The 16328-nt window shown below is 37.5% G+C and overlaps 1 protein-coding gene across 5 annotated transcripts in view; it reads right to left on the reverse strand.

The window, feature by feature from the left end:
* The window catches only part of LOC139961695 (E3 ubiquitin-protein ligase PDZRN3-like), a 139594-nt gene that overhangs the window by 23150 nt on the left and 100116 nt on the right, over window positions 1-16328 (reverse strand). For all 5 annotated transcript variants that reach the window (XM_071961098.1, XM_071961103.1, XM_071961099.1 and 2 more), the window contains 2 exons: window positions 7540-7602; window positions 4124-4222 (listed from right to left, as the gene is read on the reverse strand). In XM_071961098.1, coding sequence (XP_071817199.1) covers window positions 4124-4222; window positions 7540-7602 — 162 coding nt within the window. The remainder of the gene's footprint in view (window positions 1-4123; window positions 4223-7539; window positions 7603-16328) is intronic.

A 16328-nucleotide genomic window follows, 5' to 3' on the forward strand; every position in this document is an offset into this window, starting at 1 on the left:
AGGGTATATATATATAGAGTACTGTAGCTATTGCCTGGAGGGCTTTAAAAGCAAGAGTTTTAAGTGGCCATTTTTTTTTCTATCCTCTCTAGTTCAAGGTTTGCATATGTATGAAAGTCCCCAGAGCTCAGCCACTTGCCAGAAAAAAAGAATTTTCAAGGTCAACTTCAACCTCAAGCCCATTGCCAGACACTAAGAACAATCCACAGGGGTAAAAGTTTTGATCATAAAACATAGGATTCCATTGTTAATGACCTCAAAACAGACAAAAAACATCCTACTTATCAGGATGTTGTTGTCAATGCCAATTGTCATGGTCAGAGTTAAAGTAATATACATATGAAAGGCAAAAAAAGCTGTCCAACTTATTTACTGTAGTTCAACTACAGTGCACAGTGGTTTTGATGATGGTTCCTCAAGAATGGCAAAAGCAACCGAACTGAACCCTCTATTTACAGAGCAAAAGAATTGTTTCGGTGATATTTTATCATATTACATTAGATTTAATTTGCTTTTAATTACATGTATACACCTAGGGATGTAAATTGTCATGATTCCCAAAAGTATTGAATGGGTGGACATAGCCAGTAATACAATTTTCAGGTACTTTTCTGAAGGGACACTATTAAGTTAACTCAGCTAGTCCAAGTTTCCTTTCAAGCAATGAGAAAAAAAAAAGAAACTCAAATGGGACTCTGTAACCTTCAACGTATTTAGCTTTTTATCCAGCTATTTCAGCAACAATTCGAACAGCAAAGTAAGAAATTAAGAGATGGAAGATAACAGCTAATTATCACAATTAGTCTTAATATTAAAGATATATCCTAGTGAAAGAAATATGTCCTGTTTTCATTAACAAAAGAACATATTTCTGTCTCATATATCCTTCACAAACAAGAACATTTCCTGTGGACAATTTTGAGGGAAGATGTGGATAATTGGATGCACTACAAATGAACTCCAACTGATATTTCATGCATATATGCATCATGCACTGTAAGGCTTAATTGTATGGATATATCCTATAGAAAGCACAATTATCATTGACGAAAGAACACACTTCCGACTCATCTTTCCTTCACAAACAAGAACATTTCCTCTGGATGTCTCCTAGTGAAGGAAGGCCCGTGGAATAAACTTCACTTCATACGATGAAGAAACAGATGATTTTTATGTATATATCTCTTTAACGGACAGGAGGCACAGGGTTACTTTTATGGGGCAAATTTACCCTTGCATCTGTGGGAGAGGTTACTGACTTTGACTTTTCCCTGATGACCGAAAAGGAATTGTTTGTGGTCTGCCACAGAACCACCTCTAGGGAATATCATTCCACCAAGCTGAGGAAGACTGCTCCTTATGGTACTTCTACTTCTACAGTTGGCTGTTATCTTCCTCACACTTAACTGACATAGACTGGTATAAATGGTCATAAATTTAGGGAAATTGCCCCCCCCCCCCCCCTTCCATTTTTCCCTTTTTCTTTCTTGTTTATATCTGATGCTTAGAACTCTCCCAGTTGGAAAGTTTTTACTGCTCCATCAAAAATAATTACCTGTTGCCAGTATAATTGCATGCAAGAAAGTACTGACATTCCTATAGCCAGTATATTAGAACATGGACAACCCTGGGAATCAGTAACCAATATATTTTGAAAACTTTAATGATTGCGCTGTTGCTACATATTTGAACAAGGGCTATGGCCTATTGTCCGAGTGGATGAAGGCGGAGCCATTAAATGCAATGAAAACTTAGCATCTGGAAGGGGGTGGGTTCCATCCCTAGTCAGCAAAAGTAAAGTGGACTTTCCTTCCAGGAGAAATCTGCCATTTTCCCATCTGAAATGAGCTTCCAAATTTGTAAACTGTTCAAAATGAGCTGAAAAAAGGTTAATTAAACTGCTTCTCCCACATATATACTTTGGCCTGCTAAGGGTTGTAACAAAACTACAGTACCTTCCACATTTGTTTCATACAATTTTAGACAAAAAAAATATGTGAAAAGGAAGGGAAAAGTCCTTAATTGTGAGACCATTCATATTCTTACAAGTTTCATAAATAAAACTACAGTACCTTCCACATGCCAATGTTTCATACAATTTTAGACAAAATAACATGTGAAAAGGAAGTGAAAAGTCCTTAATTGTGAGACCATTCATACTCTTACGAGTTTCATAAGTACACTGCTTCCCCATGCATATGTTTGTTTTGTTTTGTTTGTGTTTTGTTTTTTGATCTGATGATCAGTGTTATAAGTACAAAGGGTAACTTGATTTGTATGCATCCGACAAAAGTTGACAAATTGTTAGAGGGAACACGATAACACATGAAGGAGGAAGATTTTCTGCCAGGTATCTTTCTCTCCTCTACTCATAATATACATACAGTACCCATGACAATTGTTAACTGCATCTACTGAGAGGATAACCTTTGATAATTATTGATCAAGTGTAGAATCTGCTTTCCTGAGGGGAAATTTAATACAATTTAATATGCAACTTATGAGTTCATATCACTGTAAACCATTTTGACCAATCAAATTTAACCAACTATTAAATCCCAAAAATTATTACCATTGGAATTTTAACAACAATTTCAAAAATCCTCTTGGACAAGTTTGTCATGAATATTCCAATTAATCCTTTTCAAGCTAACCCTCCCCCCCCCCCCCTGTATTCAAGTACAAAGACCATTAGACGACATAAAGTCACTCTTTTAACTACCAAGATGAGTATATAGGCCTTTTCCATTTTTTTAAAATTCACAAGTGGAATTAAGAATAGAGTGCAACTGGCAGCTTATAGCTTCTAATGGATGACACTCAACTAATACCCAGTGAAATTGATCCTTTTTAACTTAAGTCACTCCTACACTCCCATCTCTGTGAGGCTTACATAATTCTTTCGATCATCGTTTAAAAACAAAAATTTACGACAAATTATCACATCATAATGGAGACGGCCAAACAGAAGTTAATTCTGCCAGAAAATTAATGCAAATTGCTTCGTTTAGATATAGTCATTTTACTACAAACTGCGATATCAAATTTCTGTCGTTGAGGGAAGGCCATTACCCTCTTTGATAGCTTAAATCAAAGGTTATCGCACTGTGTCAGATTTCGATGCTCCTCCGAGCGTCAGGCAGCAAAGAACTTGTTGCTTGTCGTATATTTTAAGATATATTTGATGTAAATATCGGAGAGAACCCGCTGCCTTGACCTTCGCTATCCATTTATCGTCAATTTAAAATTCCAATGTTGTAAGTTTGCGGTATATATCATAAGGGGATGATTACTCTCAAAGCCTTTTATTGACTCGGAACAGAATCGGAATGGAATAAATGACAAGGTTCTGGCGTCAGGGAGGTGAAGGAGGAGGTTCACTGCATGATGGCAAGTTATCTGCTGATTTTATTCATTTTTTCTAACAAATGAAAGCTAAGGAGTATATTATGCCTGTAGCCAGTTGTTATTGTAAGTAATTTGTAAAGGCTCGAGGTACAGAAATAGTTTAGGTCTACAAAGAAATGTGCCTTATTATTTACTATATCACTTGATAGTTAACAGTAAAACAATGTTGGAACACTTTGTAGCTGACTGCTGTTCCAAGCACATCAACTCAACATGCCCTTTCCAATACCTCCCCAATACCTTTGTAGTCAATCCTCTCCTCTGTTAAATAAATATGAATGTCTTGGAGAAAATTAATCCATTCCTTTCAAACTCAATCACCTCTTGGTCTTTTACCATTTACTTCAAGTTCACCAAGCTACTTGCTAAATTCTGCCCAAAATGTTGCATCCTGGCATCCCCCATCCTCACCTCGTAAGTATATAACCCTTTATGTAACCCTGTTCCTCTTTATACCTATTCGTAAAGTGTCATAACTAACCAATAACGTTTTGGATTCATGAATTACCGAGTTGCGCCTCTTCCCCCCCCCCCTCTCTCCCCACTCCATTTTACCAAGCCATTCTTCCAAGCTTATTGCCAAATCAAATCTCCTCTATTTCTTCGCCAACATCCGTCCTCACCTTGCATATATTACAGTGCTTCTTGGACTCCCACGCTGTTTCCATGTTAACACACTTTGTCTATCCCACACCAAACAATCTGTCATTCTTACCTGGTACTGAGGTCTGCACACTAACAAGGCAAGGCTGTCTCTCTGTTCAGAAAATAACTTCAAAGCTTGTTCCCTGTTTTCCACGTCTTCACCATTGATCTGTTGAAAATAATGTCAAGAGATTAGTACCATTACAGGAATACACAATTTTCCTCCATCAATTGAAAGGCCTGTACAAACACTGCTTTGAACATCACAGAATTAAATGCATAAAATCATCCTGTGAAGTCCTCAAATGCAAACAGGTTTTTTATAAGGTTTAAACAATCATTCAATTCTAAGATCTGTGTAAAATTGATGTAGGCAGTTGAGCCTCATTCTCAATTTCCATCCCCCCTCCCCCCCCCCCAACACCACCCTCTTTATTTTGCTCCCTCTTTGAGTGGCACTTCCACTTTGCCCTGTGAAAAATGATGAAATATTCTGATAGTGTTACCGACTGGCAAAATGCCTCGATGACAAGTCTGACAAGCGAAAATCACACAGGTGCAAGATGCCGTGAAAAACCTAATCGATTCATCGTCCTAAATCCCCCATTGCGTCAATTTAAGTTCTTGCCTCAAAATTAGGCCTTGCTAAGTAAGTCTTCTAACTGGCAACCATTAGGTACATTTCTCCCGATATTCATCCACCAATGGGATTCTGTCGTCTATATTACTCGGATTTCCCCCATTTCTGAGACCGCGCTACACTATTCCATCGCTGAACCCAAGGAAGTAGGGTAATGAAAACCGACAACCTTATCCCAACAGTAAAAGCTATGATACTGCTATCTAACCTAGATGGGTCAAGTTTCACAAAATTGTACAAACTGACGTATTTTGAGCCGGAATCAATAAGCTCGTCAAACTGTTTGGTTTTCAATCCCCCTGCAAATGTGGCATCGAGACTAATGGATATATAATCTCAGCTTGGACTTCCATGAAGAGTAAGAAACCAGCAGATGACTCAAGCCTGTTGGCAACCAACTCACTGTGGTAGCAGACATGTCTTCTACCCCTTCAGAGGGATTTCAGGTTTTTCCCAACATATTCTGAAACCACTTCTCTTTCTTTTTAATCTTGTTATAAACTACCACAGCCCACAACTCTGATAAAAATGGTGGGCTTTGCCATCGGCGGCATTTTTTTCTTCACAACAATGCCACCGTGCCCTGAAAAAAGAAACCTACGAAATGCAAAAGATACCCGTTATGGCCTTTTTGCTTGCCCTCTCTGTCATTCGATCAAAGTTTCTCATGTAATAAATAGATTCGGTAATTATTTAAGTACCATTGGTTGTAGTCTAGGAACTTGCAAGATTTATCGTTAGACATAGTTACTAGAGCATCTAAAATTTAGTATTGCTTCCGAAGGATGAAATAAACGACTGAATTTCTAATTTGTATACCTTTATTGTTCTTTGACACCATGAATATCCACCATATATTTGTGGCTACATTTATATATTAAGCTCGTAGATGAAGGAGAACTCAAAAAGTCTGAACGATTTTTCTCTCACAACCTTGTGATATGCACGACGTGTAGTCGATTGTTATGTAACTGATGCTAACTGTATTCGAAGTAATAAGGCTTTGAAAATTGCTTATCGGCCGATCCCAGAATAATCGACCCTTTACCAGTCTATAGTTAGAATGATAGCATGACAGATGGTTCTCGGCGATTATCTGGCGACTATTTATAAAGTTGATGAGCGCATCAATCTTATTGGATAACTGGGTTAGACGTAATCTCCCTCTGATAGACTGTCTATCTCGAATGTCTCTCCCAGAGAGACACTTGACGTACTTCCCCAATTTACTTCGGAAAGGACGGTGAAGACATGTCCATGACTCCGTAGCTCATTTATCCAAGCTCCAACTGTTTACGTCCATCCATTATGTTCTTACTTCTTAGCCTACTTCTTTTCTTGGCTGTTATGTTTCTGGTCGTGTCATCATCGTATACCGATCATTTCCCGCGGGAATTGTCTCTAAGCTCTTTCTTAAACTTGCTATCTTTAGCATATCTGCAATCAATTTGTCATCCCGAGTCTTATGTCGATGTACCGAGTTTATCCTTGCAATAATGTCATTATAAGTGGTCTGCATGCTCAGATCGTGCGGCTGTCCGACGAGTGGCTGCCGAGCGGGCATCTTTTGCGGCATCGTGTGTGACAGTCGAGAGATACTGCTTTGATGCAAACTACAATTTCAGAAATAATCTTGAACAGCTAAGTTAATGACAAGCTGATCAAACTATGTAAATGTTAAAACAATGAGTTTTGCAGCTTTTCAAACTTTGGTTTAATACTTCCTCAAACTTTTCTCATCAAATTTTGTTCAGAGACTGACTACATTTCATCAAAATTGAATGTTGTAAAAGTTGTTAATATCAGCAATGTATGAACCCCTTCCATCAAACTTTTGGCATTTTTTGTTCTATCAACATTGCAAATGAGCCCTAATGACTACTGGTTTTATTCATACGTGATATTTCAAAAATATTACATGGTTGCTATATAGAGATTTAATGAGAAGTGATTATGACATGCTAGCCATCGGAAAAAACAATCTAATTTCTTATGTCTAGCTTCAACATCACAATTGCATTAGAATTTGTACCCTTAATACATCTCAAAATTCTATTACGGACATCTCTTGTTGACAGATGCTCCGTAAATGGAACGAGCCGCTAGGGACTAATATGTGTACGGAGTATATATAAAGTTTATGCAATAATTGCACAGTTATCAGATGTTCTCCAGGGCTCCTAAATTACCATTTCATATTTTACCAGATGTAATAATTCAAATTGCAGGACAACTTTGTATCAAAGATAGGAAGAAGCAAAAACAACAGGATGAGGATGCATTTCACCATTAGGTGGCAGTACAACCATCCGAGTGGATTACTTGACAAAATTAAACTATCCAGGACAGCTACGCAAACTTCAGAGACAGGGTTGCAGAGGAGATGATAAGGGCTTGAGGGTGAGTGTAATATTAAGGAAGATACTTGTTAAAAAGCCACTCTGAAACATAACTCTTGTTCAGACAAACAATGTAGGAATTGATTGCACAATTGCAGCAATGTACTTAAATGAAAAGGATGGACTTAACATGGCTACCAACCAACTAACCAATCTTACCAACACAAAGAAAATTCACACATCAAATTATTATGTTAATATATCCTTATGTGCAAATTTTGGGGTGCCATCTTGTAATTCTGGCAATACTACAACAGCAGGCTGAGATGAGCACATTTTTAGATCATTAAATATTTTCTTGTTTCTTGTTTCCTCATTGTGTTCAATAATTACCTGCAGGATTTGATCCCCTTCAGATAACCCTGTCATCAATTGTAATTCTGACAATATTACATATTTATAGATTATTAAATGTTTTCTTGTTTCATCAATGTTTTCAATAATTACCTGCAGGATTTGATCCCCTTCTCGTAACCTGTCATCTTCGGCAGCTATACTAGCGGATTCAATCTGCGAGACAAAAAGAGTAAAATTTCTTGGTTAATTATATGAGAAGGCTATGTTTTCAAAAAGAAAACTATGGTTGAGTTATTTCTCCAAAGTTATAGTCTATCTCACTCATGTTTACTTCGGGTTTTTTTTTACCCGACTACAAGATACCTCATTGAGTATCCTTGTAATGAGATGCAGCCATTTACAGACATTATAGTTTATACATATTAAATTTATGAATAATTTAGTAATAAATGCTATCAATTTTACAGTCTATTTAGCCATATAATAAAATAAAGACACAACTAACTGTAAACAAACTGAACACATATTAATTCCTAGTCAATGGAGATAAAAAGTATAAGTTTGCTTTCCACAAGTTTCCTTTCAAGAATCTGGGAAATTCCCCAAAGAATTGATCGTTTATGATTATAACAGTAACAGATGACTTTTCGCTCCTCGAGCAGAACAACAAAGTGAGGGCCAATGGAGAAAAACAAAAAAAAACTACAAAAAAATGGGGAAAAAATAAGTATCCACTTCAAAGGGAAGAAGAAACCTCTCTGTATGCAAGAACTCGGGTAACGATTACTACCCATACATCACCAAGCTGAGCTGCATTTCGTCTCAATTAGTATAAGCATGGTTGCAAGCATTCATGCTCCAATTCCAACCCAACCGACTTGTTTAGCACTCCCGTCCTATCTTTTTGATAATTTCCCAATTATTCAACCTGCGATGCGTAAAAAAAAGACCCACTGTCGTCCGTATAAGAAGGGAGGAAGGAGGCGAAAAAAAATAATCATAATAAAATCGATACAGTCGTCGTAACGGGATTGGGGACAAAGTGATGGAAGGTTCCCCGGGCCTGCGTGGCGCGCTATCCCATTTTCAGGTTCACCGGATTCGTATTGCTTCTGGCTACAGTCTTTTCACACCTGGCCATAAGTGATCAATTTGAAATAGTTTTGGATACAGGAACAAAACTTTAATTACAGTTATTTTTCATTGGGGGGGATCACGTATGTGGTCAGAGCTCGGAGAGGATTCGTTATATATCTCGTTACGGGAGTATCGTACGTGGGATTGCTGGTCTAGCGCCGACCAAGAAAAGGCACAGATTGAATTTAACACCTTGAGTTCGCTTCACAGCTGCAAGGAAGATAACAAAGTTACGAGGTCTGCTGATCAGAAATTGGCCTTGAAACCTACAAATGTTAACTAGCGAGGAAAACAGAAGAAGTATAAAGAAGAGGATGCATTAACGATGCATGCGGTCATAAATAGAGCGCTGTAATTACGTTGGGTAGAATGTAGTAGACATATATTAGCATAGTTTGAGGATGCACATGTCTTCAGGTGGGACTTAAATATATATATATTGTCGCTATTATTATCTTGTATATATTATAATCCAATACAAAGCAGAACCTTTTGAGTGTAAGTGTTGATGAGCTTCAATAGTTCCACAGAAGATGCTTTTAATTGCTTTATCGTTAGTCCATTGTTCAGAACTTTTGATAACCCTTCGTAGAATCTTCAGCTAAACAAACAATCGCTTAATCCATCATGAGTTTCAAAACAATTAGGCTGTTAACCTATTTTAATTGCTTTGTATTCAAATGTGTGTAATTTGAACCTACGTACCCTGTCTTGTGTTTTCCTTTTTGTGTACATAAATGTACTTGTGATGTGCTGCCTTAAAGTACTATATGCTAGACTAGGTACTTTCCCAGCTGCTTCTAATAGATCATGAGCCTAAAATGGTTGTTATGTATTTTCTCAAAAACTCATTTAACTAGTTAAGTTGACAAGATAAGGTGTGCATAATAAAGCCATATCATGTAATCTTTGTCAAACCTATTGCTTAGTCAATTAGTTCCATCTATTACAACTTTCTTGGAATTTCAATGCCAACCACTGTAAGAGATGAGAAGGGGGGGAGGGGGAGGGAGGTCTCATTCCTATACATCACAATACAAAGCTTACAGAGAAACCAGTTCAATTCAATTAAGTGTTCTATTTCCAAACAATGCCTATAGTGTCTGTGTGGACATGTGATTTTACTCATATTTCAATATATCAATAATACCATTACATCTCACTTCACTAATCCGGACACCTCTGTCAGGATTACAAGCATGTCAACTCTAAAAAATAAAAGGGTTCGACAAGGTCCTGGACAAACACCTCCCTTCTCTTTTACTCTTCCTTCCTGTAGCTATACACCCAAGAACAATGAACAGAAAAGACTTAATAGCCTGCAGGGTGAGATCAAAGTTCGTTGTCTGACCCAAATATGCCTTAGTTCTCCAAAAAAAATCCAAATTCTGCCTGTAGAAATATTCTCTATTTATTTACATATTTATCTCAGGTGTGACTCAGGTGAGATGAAAGTATAGATAACCTGCACGACCACATATGGGGACAAAAAATATCTCTTATCTGCTGAGCTGATTTGTAATTGGATCTTTGGAGATAAACACCATAGCCGTCATGAAAAGCAGCTTACATTATTCCACCTTTATCCTCTTTTCTTTCCTCTTTGATACTTCACATTAGATCCCAAAATAACATTAAAGTAATTATTTTTCTTCATTTTTACACCAAAGGGCTAAAAATTAACATGGCAGTCAAAATGTCACCTGCAACTTTCTAAAAGCACCTGCTTCTAATTCTAAGCTCGGAAGAGAATCATTCATCATAATGGTGCATCATTGGACTCAAAGTGCTGTGAAACATGTCAAATGTTTGGAGTATTGACCCCTTGTTAAAATCAATTAAGTTCTTGTATTAAAAGCCACTTTTTTTTAAGTATGGATATGTTTAGATGACAAAGAAAAAGAATGCAAAATGTGATATTTTATCAAATAAGGAGTACCATTTCCAAAGAGAAAGGGGAAGTAGAGTGATCACGGAAGGGGGAATAGGAAAGGGGGAGCAGGGAAGGTGGAGCAAGGAAGGGGGAGCAGGGAAGGGGGAGCAGGGAAGGGAGAGCAGGGAAGGGAAGTAGGGAAGGGGGCAGGGAAGGGGTAGTAGGGAAGGGGAGCAGGGAAGGGGAGCAGGGAAGGGTGAGCAGGAAAGGGGAGCAGGGAAGGGGATCAGGGAAGGGGGAACAGGGAAGGGGAAGCAGGGAAGGGGGAGCAGGAAAGGGGAGCAGGGAAGGGGAGCAGGGAAGGGGCAGGGAGGGGGAGCAGGTAGGGGGAGCATGAAGAATGTTTATATGACTATTATTCTTCAAGGGTCATTGCATTAGGAAGCCAGAAGTACATTCCATGCACTGGCTACACACTCTACACCATGTGTATCCTGTTTCTCAATCTCACAACTTTTGAGCATGAAAGCCAAACATACAAATTGACACTTTTGTCGACCTGACCAGTTTCTAAGCTTATCAATCTACCAGACATCAAAGCTGTGGTCATGATGATTACAGAGCTGTATCCCCTGCTGAAGACTGTTAACCATACAGCTCTTCACGTAACAAATTATGGTCATTTATCTAACACATCTGGGTAATGTGACAAAATCAATTTCAATATATTTGAAAACTCTCAAATCTAAACAGGATATGGTATGGCAAAGCCTTTTTTGTTTCCTTAAGACATGTCTTAACGAAAATGATACACTATTCTATACTACTTTAAAATATGACTGACCATGCAAGTACAAACACATTTGCACCATTAAGCTGACAGTGGTTGCTTGGGGGGAAAAGGATGCAGTAATCCTCCACAAGTAATGAATTACAGCCCAAGATTAAGCTTCACATCTCTGCTTTACCCAAGCCATCTTTAAGTATATCCACTGTTTCATTTCCCCCGGTAGATGGAAAAAGCCTTCCGCTTTTTTCCTTTCTTTTTTTTTCTCTTTACCCCAGGGGGTAAGAGTGAAAAAAAAAACTTGAAAATAAGCAGCAAAATTCCGCAAATCTCCTACCAGACACTTGCAGAAGATGGGGACTAAAAGATGACTTTAAGGAAAAGTCTTTGGGGGAATAGGGCCAGGAATTAACCTGCTTTTCTTCTTCTTCGGGTACAGCCTTTTCTCGGTAGGTAGGAGTTTTTAGTGATAAAACATTAAAAAAAAAAAGAGAAAGAGGTTAATTCAGGTCACAGAGAGGTTTTAGTAAGTGTCAAAGGACTCTAAAGAGATCATTGGGTCGATGAACCCATGGGTATTTCCCAGTACATGTCTACAATAGAACTTTATGCATACTGCAATTATATTGATCCTTCTCTTTTTCTCTTGTCCACTATAGTATGAAGGGAGTAACATGTGAACTGTTAATATTTGGTGTTGATGTCAGTTATTTACAATTCTTATTCTGTGATTTCTTGTTACCATTTTCACTCTCATAGTAAATAACTAGAATTCCCCACAGTGATCAGTATATTAATCACTGTATTTCTTAATATTTAAATAATTAAAATATTAAGGTTACTGCAGTACTTGGATGCCCATTGTTCTATGTACCCAACCTACACATCTCTCCTACAGTGTACATATTGGTGTTCTATTCACCAAACCTACACATCTCTCCTACAGTGTACATATATCGGTGTTCTATTCACCAAACCTACACATCTCTCCTGCACAGTATACTTATATTACTGTTCTATTCACCAAACCTACATTCTCTCCTACAGTGTAAATATTGAAGTTCTAGCAAACCATCACATCTCTCATGCAGTGTACATATTGGTGATTCTTTGATATTTTCCTACCTGACGACCAAAAAAGTGAGACCTAAGCTGTCAGAGAGAAAACCAGAAAGAAATCCATATTTTCTTATATTAACTATTATGCACTATGGTTTAATCTATGAATAGTCCTTAACATATAATCATTTATAATATAGCCAGCAACAATATCTTCTACCTGCAATTAAGACCACTAGAGCACTTTGGGGCAGTTGATAAGCTTCTTGAGAAGGTCAAAAATCATCTCTGTTTGAATTTCTACACCTGACAAAATGTACAAAATGTTGGAAGTTTCCCCAACTGCAGTCTACTAGAAGGTTACTTGGCTTTGAAAAAAAAGATTTCCTGTATAATTGGTCTTCAATGCACTTAAAAATATTTTAGCAGTATTGTAACAAATAGTCTGTTACAGAACTTCCTGCCTCCTTCCCACGATCCCAGATATGTTCAAATAGTCCCTGAAAATTAGTGACTGGAATTTATGTCCCAATTACTGATAATTTGGTTGCAACATATCTTGCAACAGCCAGAGTTTAGTCACAACATCAGAGCAAATTTGCTCCACATATAACAGGTTTTCCTTGATACACATTTTTTGGAGACACAAAGTCATTAAAAATCTGTGAAACATTGTTTTGAAATATATATATTGTTTATTCTTCCCAACCTTGTACAGTCTTTTAGGTTCTTTGCGTTACTCTGCTATTTTCAACGGTACATTATTATACTTTGAATAATTTACAGCTTGGTATCGCAGCTCGACTAGTTCTCTACAGAAGTCCATGTCCGAAACTATTTAAATCGAGATGAATTTAAATACACCAGCCCACAGGGAATGAAGTAAACTGGAGGACACCAAACCAAATTTAGGATTACCATGTAAAGGCCCAGCAGAAAAAATAAAAAACCCGGAGAATAAACACAAAATGTCAGGTTTGATGGTCATCAAGGACGGCAGCTAAGACTCACAAACTTCCTTAAACTTTAAAGAAGATACACAAGAAAATCCAGCCACTGTCAAATTTGTAATCTTTTTAGGTGAAGATTGCAGATTGATCTTCATAACCTTGGAGTCGAATAAGAATACTAGAAAGACAAAAAATAGTCTAGATAGAAAAAAACAAACAGCGAGACCAGGAAGTCAAACTTTTCACCATCCAAGTATGATCTACATTTATATTAAATAAAATTGGATAAGACCATGGAAATTGTTTTGTAGGATATGGAAAGCTTAAAATGAGACGAGGATCTCTGTTATCCCTGTCTTGTGTGAGACTTCATCTCTACTGACATACCAATCTTTCTTAGTTGATTGAAGATGATTAAGATACATCTCTCTACCAGTATAAAAGCAATCTCGATGCTCTTTCTGGATTCTTACTTTTGTAAGTGACAAAGCACAACTTTAACAGGTATTGAAGTAGCTTTTCTGGACAGAAGCTTGGTCTCAAAATCAGAGCAATTTTCACAAACCTCAACACGAAGAGTATTAGTTCAAATTTTTAGACGCCCAGTGTTCCTGGATATAGATCAATCGATCACAAAACTCTAGAACTAAAACCGTAATATCAAACTGGTCCCCGTAAACTGAACAATGATGTACTGCACTGTACTACTCTGGTTCAGGGCTATCCCATCATGCAGTTTAAGGTTTTCCTTCAACTCATCTGCATATTGCATTTGAACATATAATGCCCTGCTTTTCTGTGTTAGTTTTAAAATCTCACCAATCCCATATTTGCTGACAAATGACAAATTTTATAGCAACTTCTAATATATAGCATCTTCTGATCATTTTTTTTGTTTCCGAATTACCTCCACATTTTGTTTTTCAGCCTATGGGAAGAATACTATACATATTATATTGCAGAAAAGCTGCAATTTTCACCGTAGTTGTCCTCTGGTTTTATATCATTTCAACGAGTCAAAAAGAAAAATTAAGCTTGCAAACCAAGCCAACTTTGAGACCCGAACAGACCTTGAATTTGGCAGATAATTAGAGAAGCTAGAATATTTCTCTTTCAGTGCCTCAAATTAAAAGTTCTACCCAACAATAATTTGGTTACCAGCATACGCCTGACATCAAAAGCAACAATTTGTCGAATATATATATATCTTTTTCCTGTTCTTTTCTTATTTATTTCCTTTTACCAGCCTTTTGTTATTTCTAAGACCCTAGAAGCTACAGAAGGACTCAGAAAAGGGAAACCGCACTTGTCATGTGATGTCCTATGAACCGCTAGGAGACAAAATCACGCTAATTACATTAGAGGACATGGCGGTAAGCAATCGAACCAACGCACCAAGACGGAGGGGAACGTCGTCTTTGGAAGTTCAATGACCACTGACGTATATATGCCAAGGTCCATACAGCTCTACGACTGTTGTCGGAGCAATGACTACTTGAAGCAGCTATATTGTGCAACTGGTCACCGATATTCAGCTACTTAACCAAACCAACCATTTATTAAGATGATGCTTGATCGAGTAAACATTCGCACGAAAGTCGTTTTGCATTGAATGCACCGACGCCGCGGACACTTTTCAATATTCACAATTAAACACCTTGAATTTGTGATGCTAATGAACTATCTATGGCATAGTGAAAAGTATCATAGCTCTGACCACTGTGAAGTCTTCTCTATTACACCGACCATGACAGGGCTCGGTCTGGCATCATTTCTGGACTGCTGTTAAGCCATATATACATTCCATTTCACAATAAATTCAGGCCAGTGCCCAGTAGGTACACCAGCTGTGAGTGTCCTGCGGAACACATTGCACAATCGAAGTATTTTCCCTCAAATGTGGTACTGTAGTAATATTATTGAAGTATGTTCAGCGATTCAGTCCAAAAGATCAACATATAACAACATATAACCTCTAACGTATTCAAATAAATCAATGGTAATGGTTTAATAATGGACCATTCCCAATTACTCCATCAAGCAGTAATAAATAGAGATCTGACCTTAACTACAGTTTAACTTATTTAAGCTTTAAACCAGTTCTAAGCAAAAAAGGGACTGACCTGTGAGAGTTGAATAATTTCTACATTTTCACAGATTTTGCATATTTTTCTACAGTTCAAAAATAAAAGACCTCTTCGTGCCCTCAAATTTTCCCTCGGGTCTTTCATTTACAGAAGCGGAAGAGGTATTCCTGAGCTCAGTTAACCTATTTGATACTTTTAAGCGAAGAAAATGAAGACAAAATTTGTTTTAATCTGTTGCTAGAGTAGAGCAGTGATCTTTCATTCCCAAAATCTCCAACTCTTTGAAGATAAAGTCTTGCATAAAGGTTTGAAATAATCTAATTCTTCCAAACCATCGGGGAATACATCCCTCATATATTATCATGGTTATCAAAATCGATCACTCCCATTTATAGGGGGGACGGGATAGTGCAGAAGTGGAGAGTAAACACGTTTCCTTCTTAACAAGAAACCAGAACAGATATTGCTAGATTTAAAATCAGGGGCCCTGTTTACCCTTGGGGTAAGTAAAACAAATAGGGTATACGATCCGTCTACACACCCAGAAAACATTCTCCTGATTGCAGTAACCCGATTCTTTGTTCTAATGAGTTGCAGAATTTCTGAAATACTGGCGTAGCTTGAGGCAAACATGTTTTTTTTTATATAGCATGCTTACTTAGGACTATAACAAGAGAGGACTTCATTATATTAGTTATATTAGTTATATCGTCTCCATGTAATTACATATTAGATCTTTTCCATATCAGGTTTTCAAAGGCAACCAGAGCTATATCAGTGGTTTATTTCGGAGACCACAGCCAGGACTGGTTACAAAGGCTGTTTTATCACTATACCGAGTATAAACCTCATGCTGTGGTCATAGAAGACCCGTGCAAGCTAGTTCATGTAACTAGGCTTCAGTCTTTAATTCCTATTGACCTATTTGTGCCATAAATGCATCTTTTTGCCAAATGGTCAGTGTATACTTCCCATGGTAACAATGTAAAATATGTTAAACAGGGAAAGTATGAGAATTAGAAAAGACAAAAGTAAAATCAGACCTA

The sequence above is a fragment of the Apostichopus japonicus genome, chromosome 20 (genome assembly GCF_037975245.1).
Source record: "Apostichopus japonicus isolate 1M-3 chromosome 20, ASM3797524v1, whole genome shotgun sequence".
In the NCBI taxonomy this organism is placed as follows: Eukaryota; Metazoa; Echinodermata; class Holothuroidea; order Aspidochirotida; family Stichopodidae; genus Apostichopus; species Apostichopus japonicus.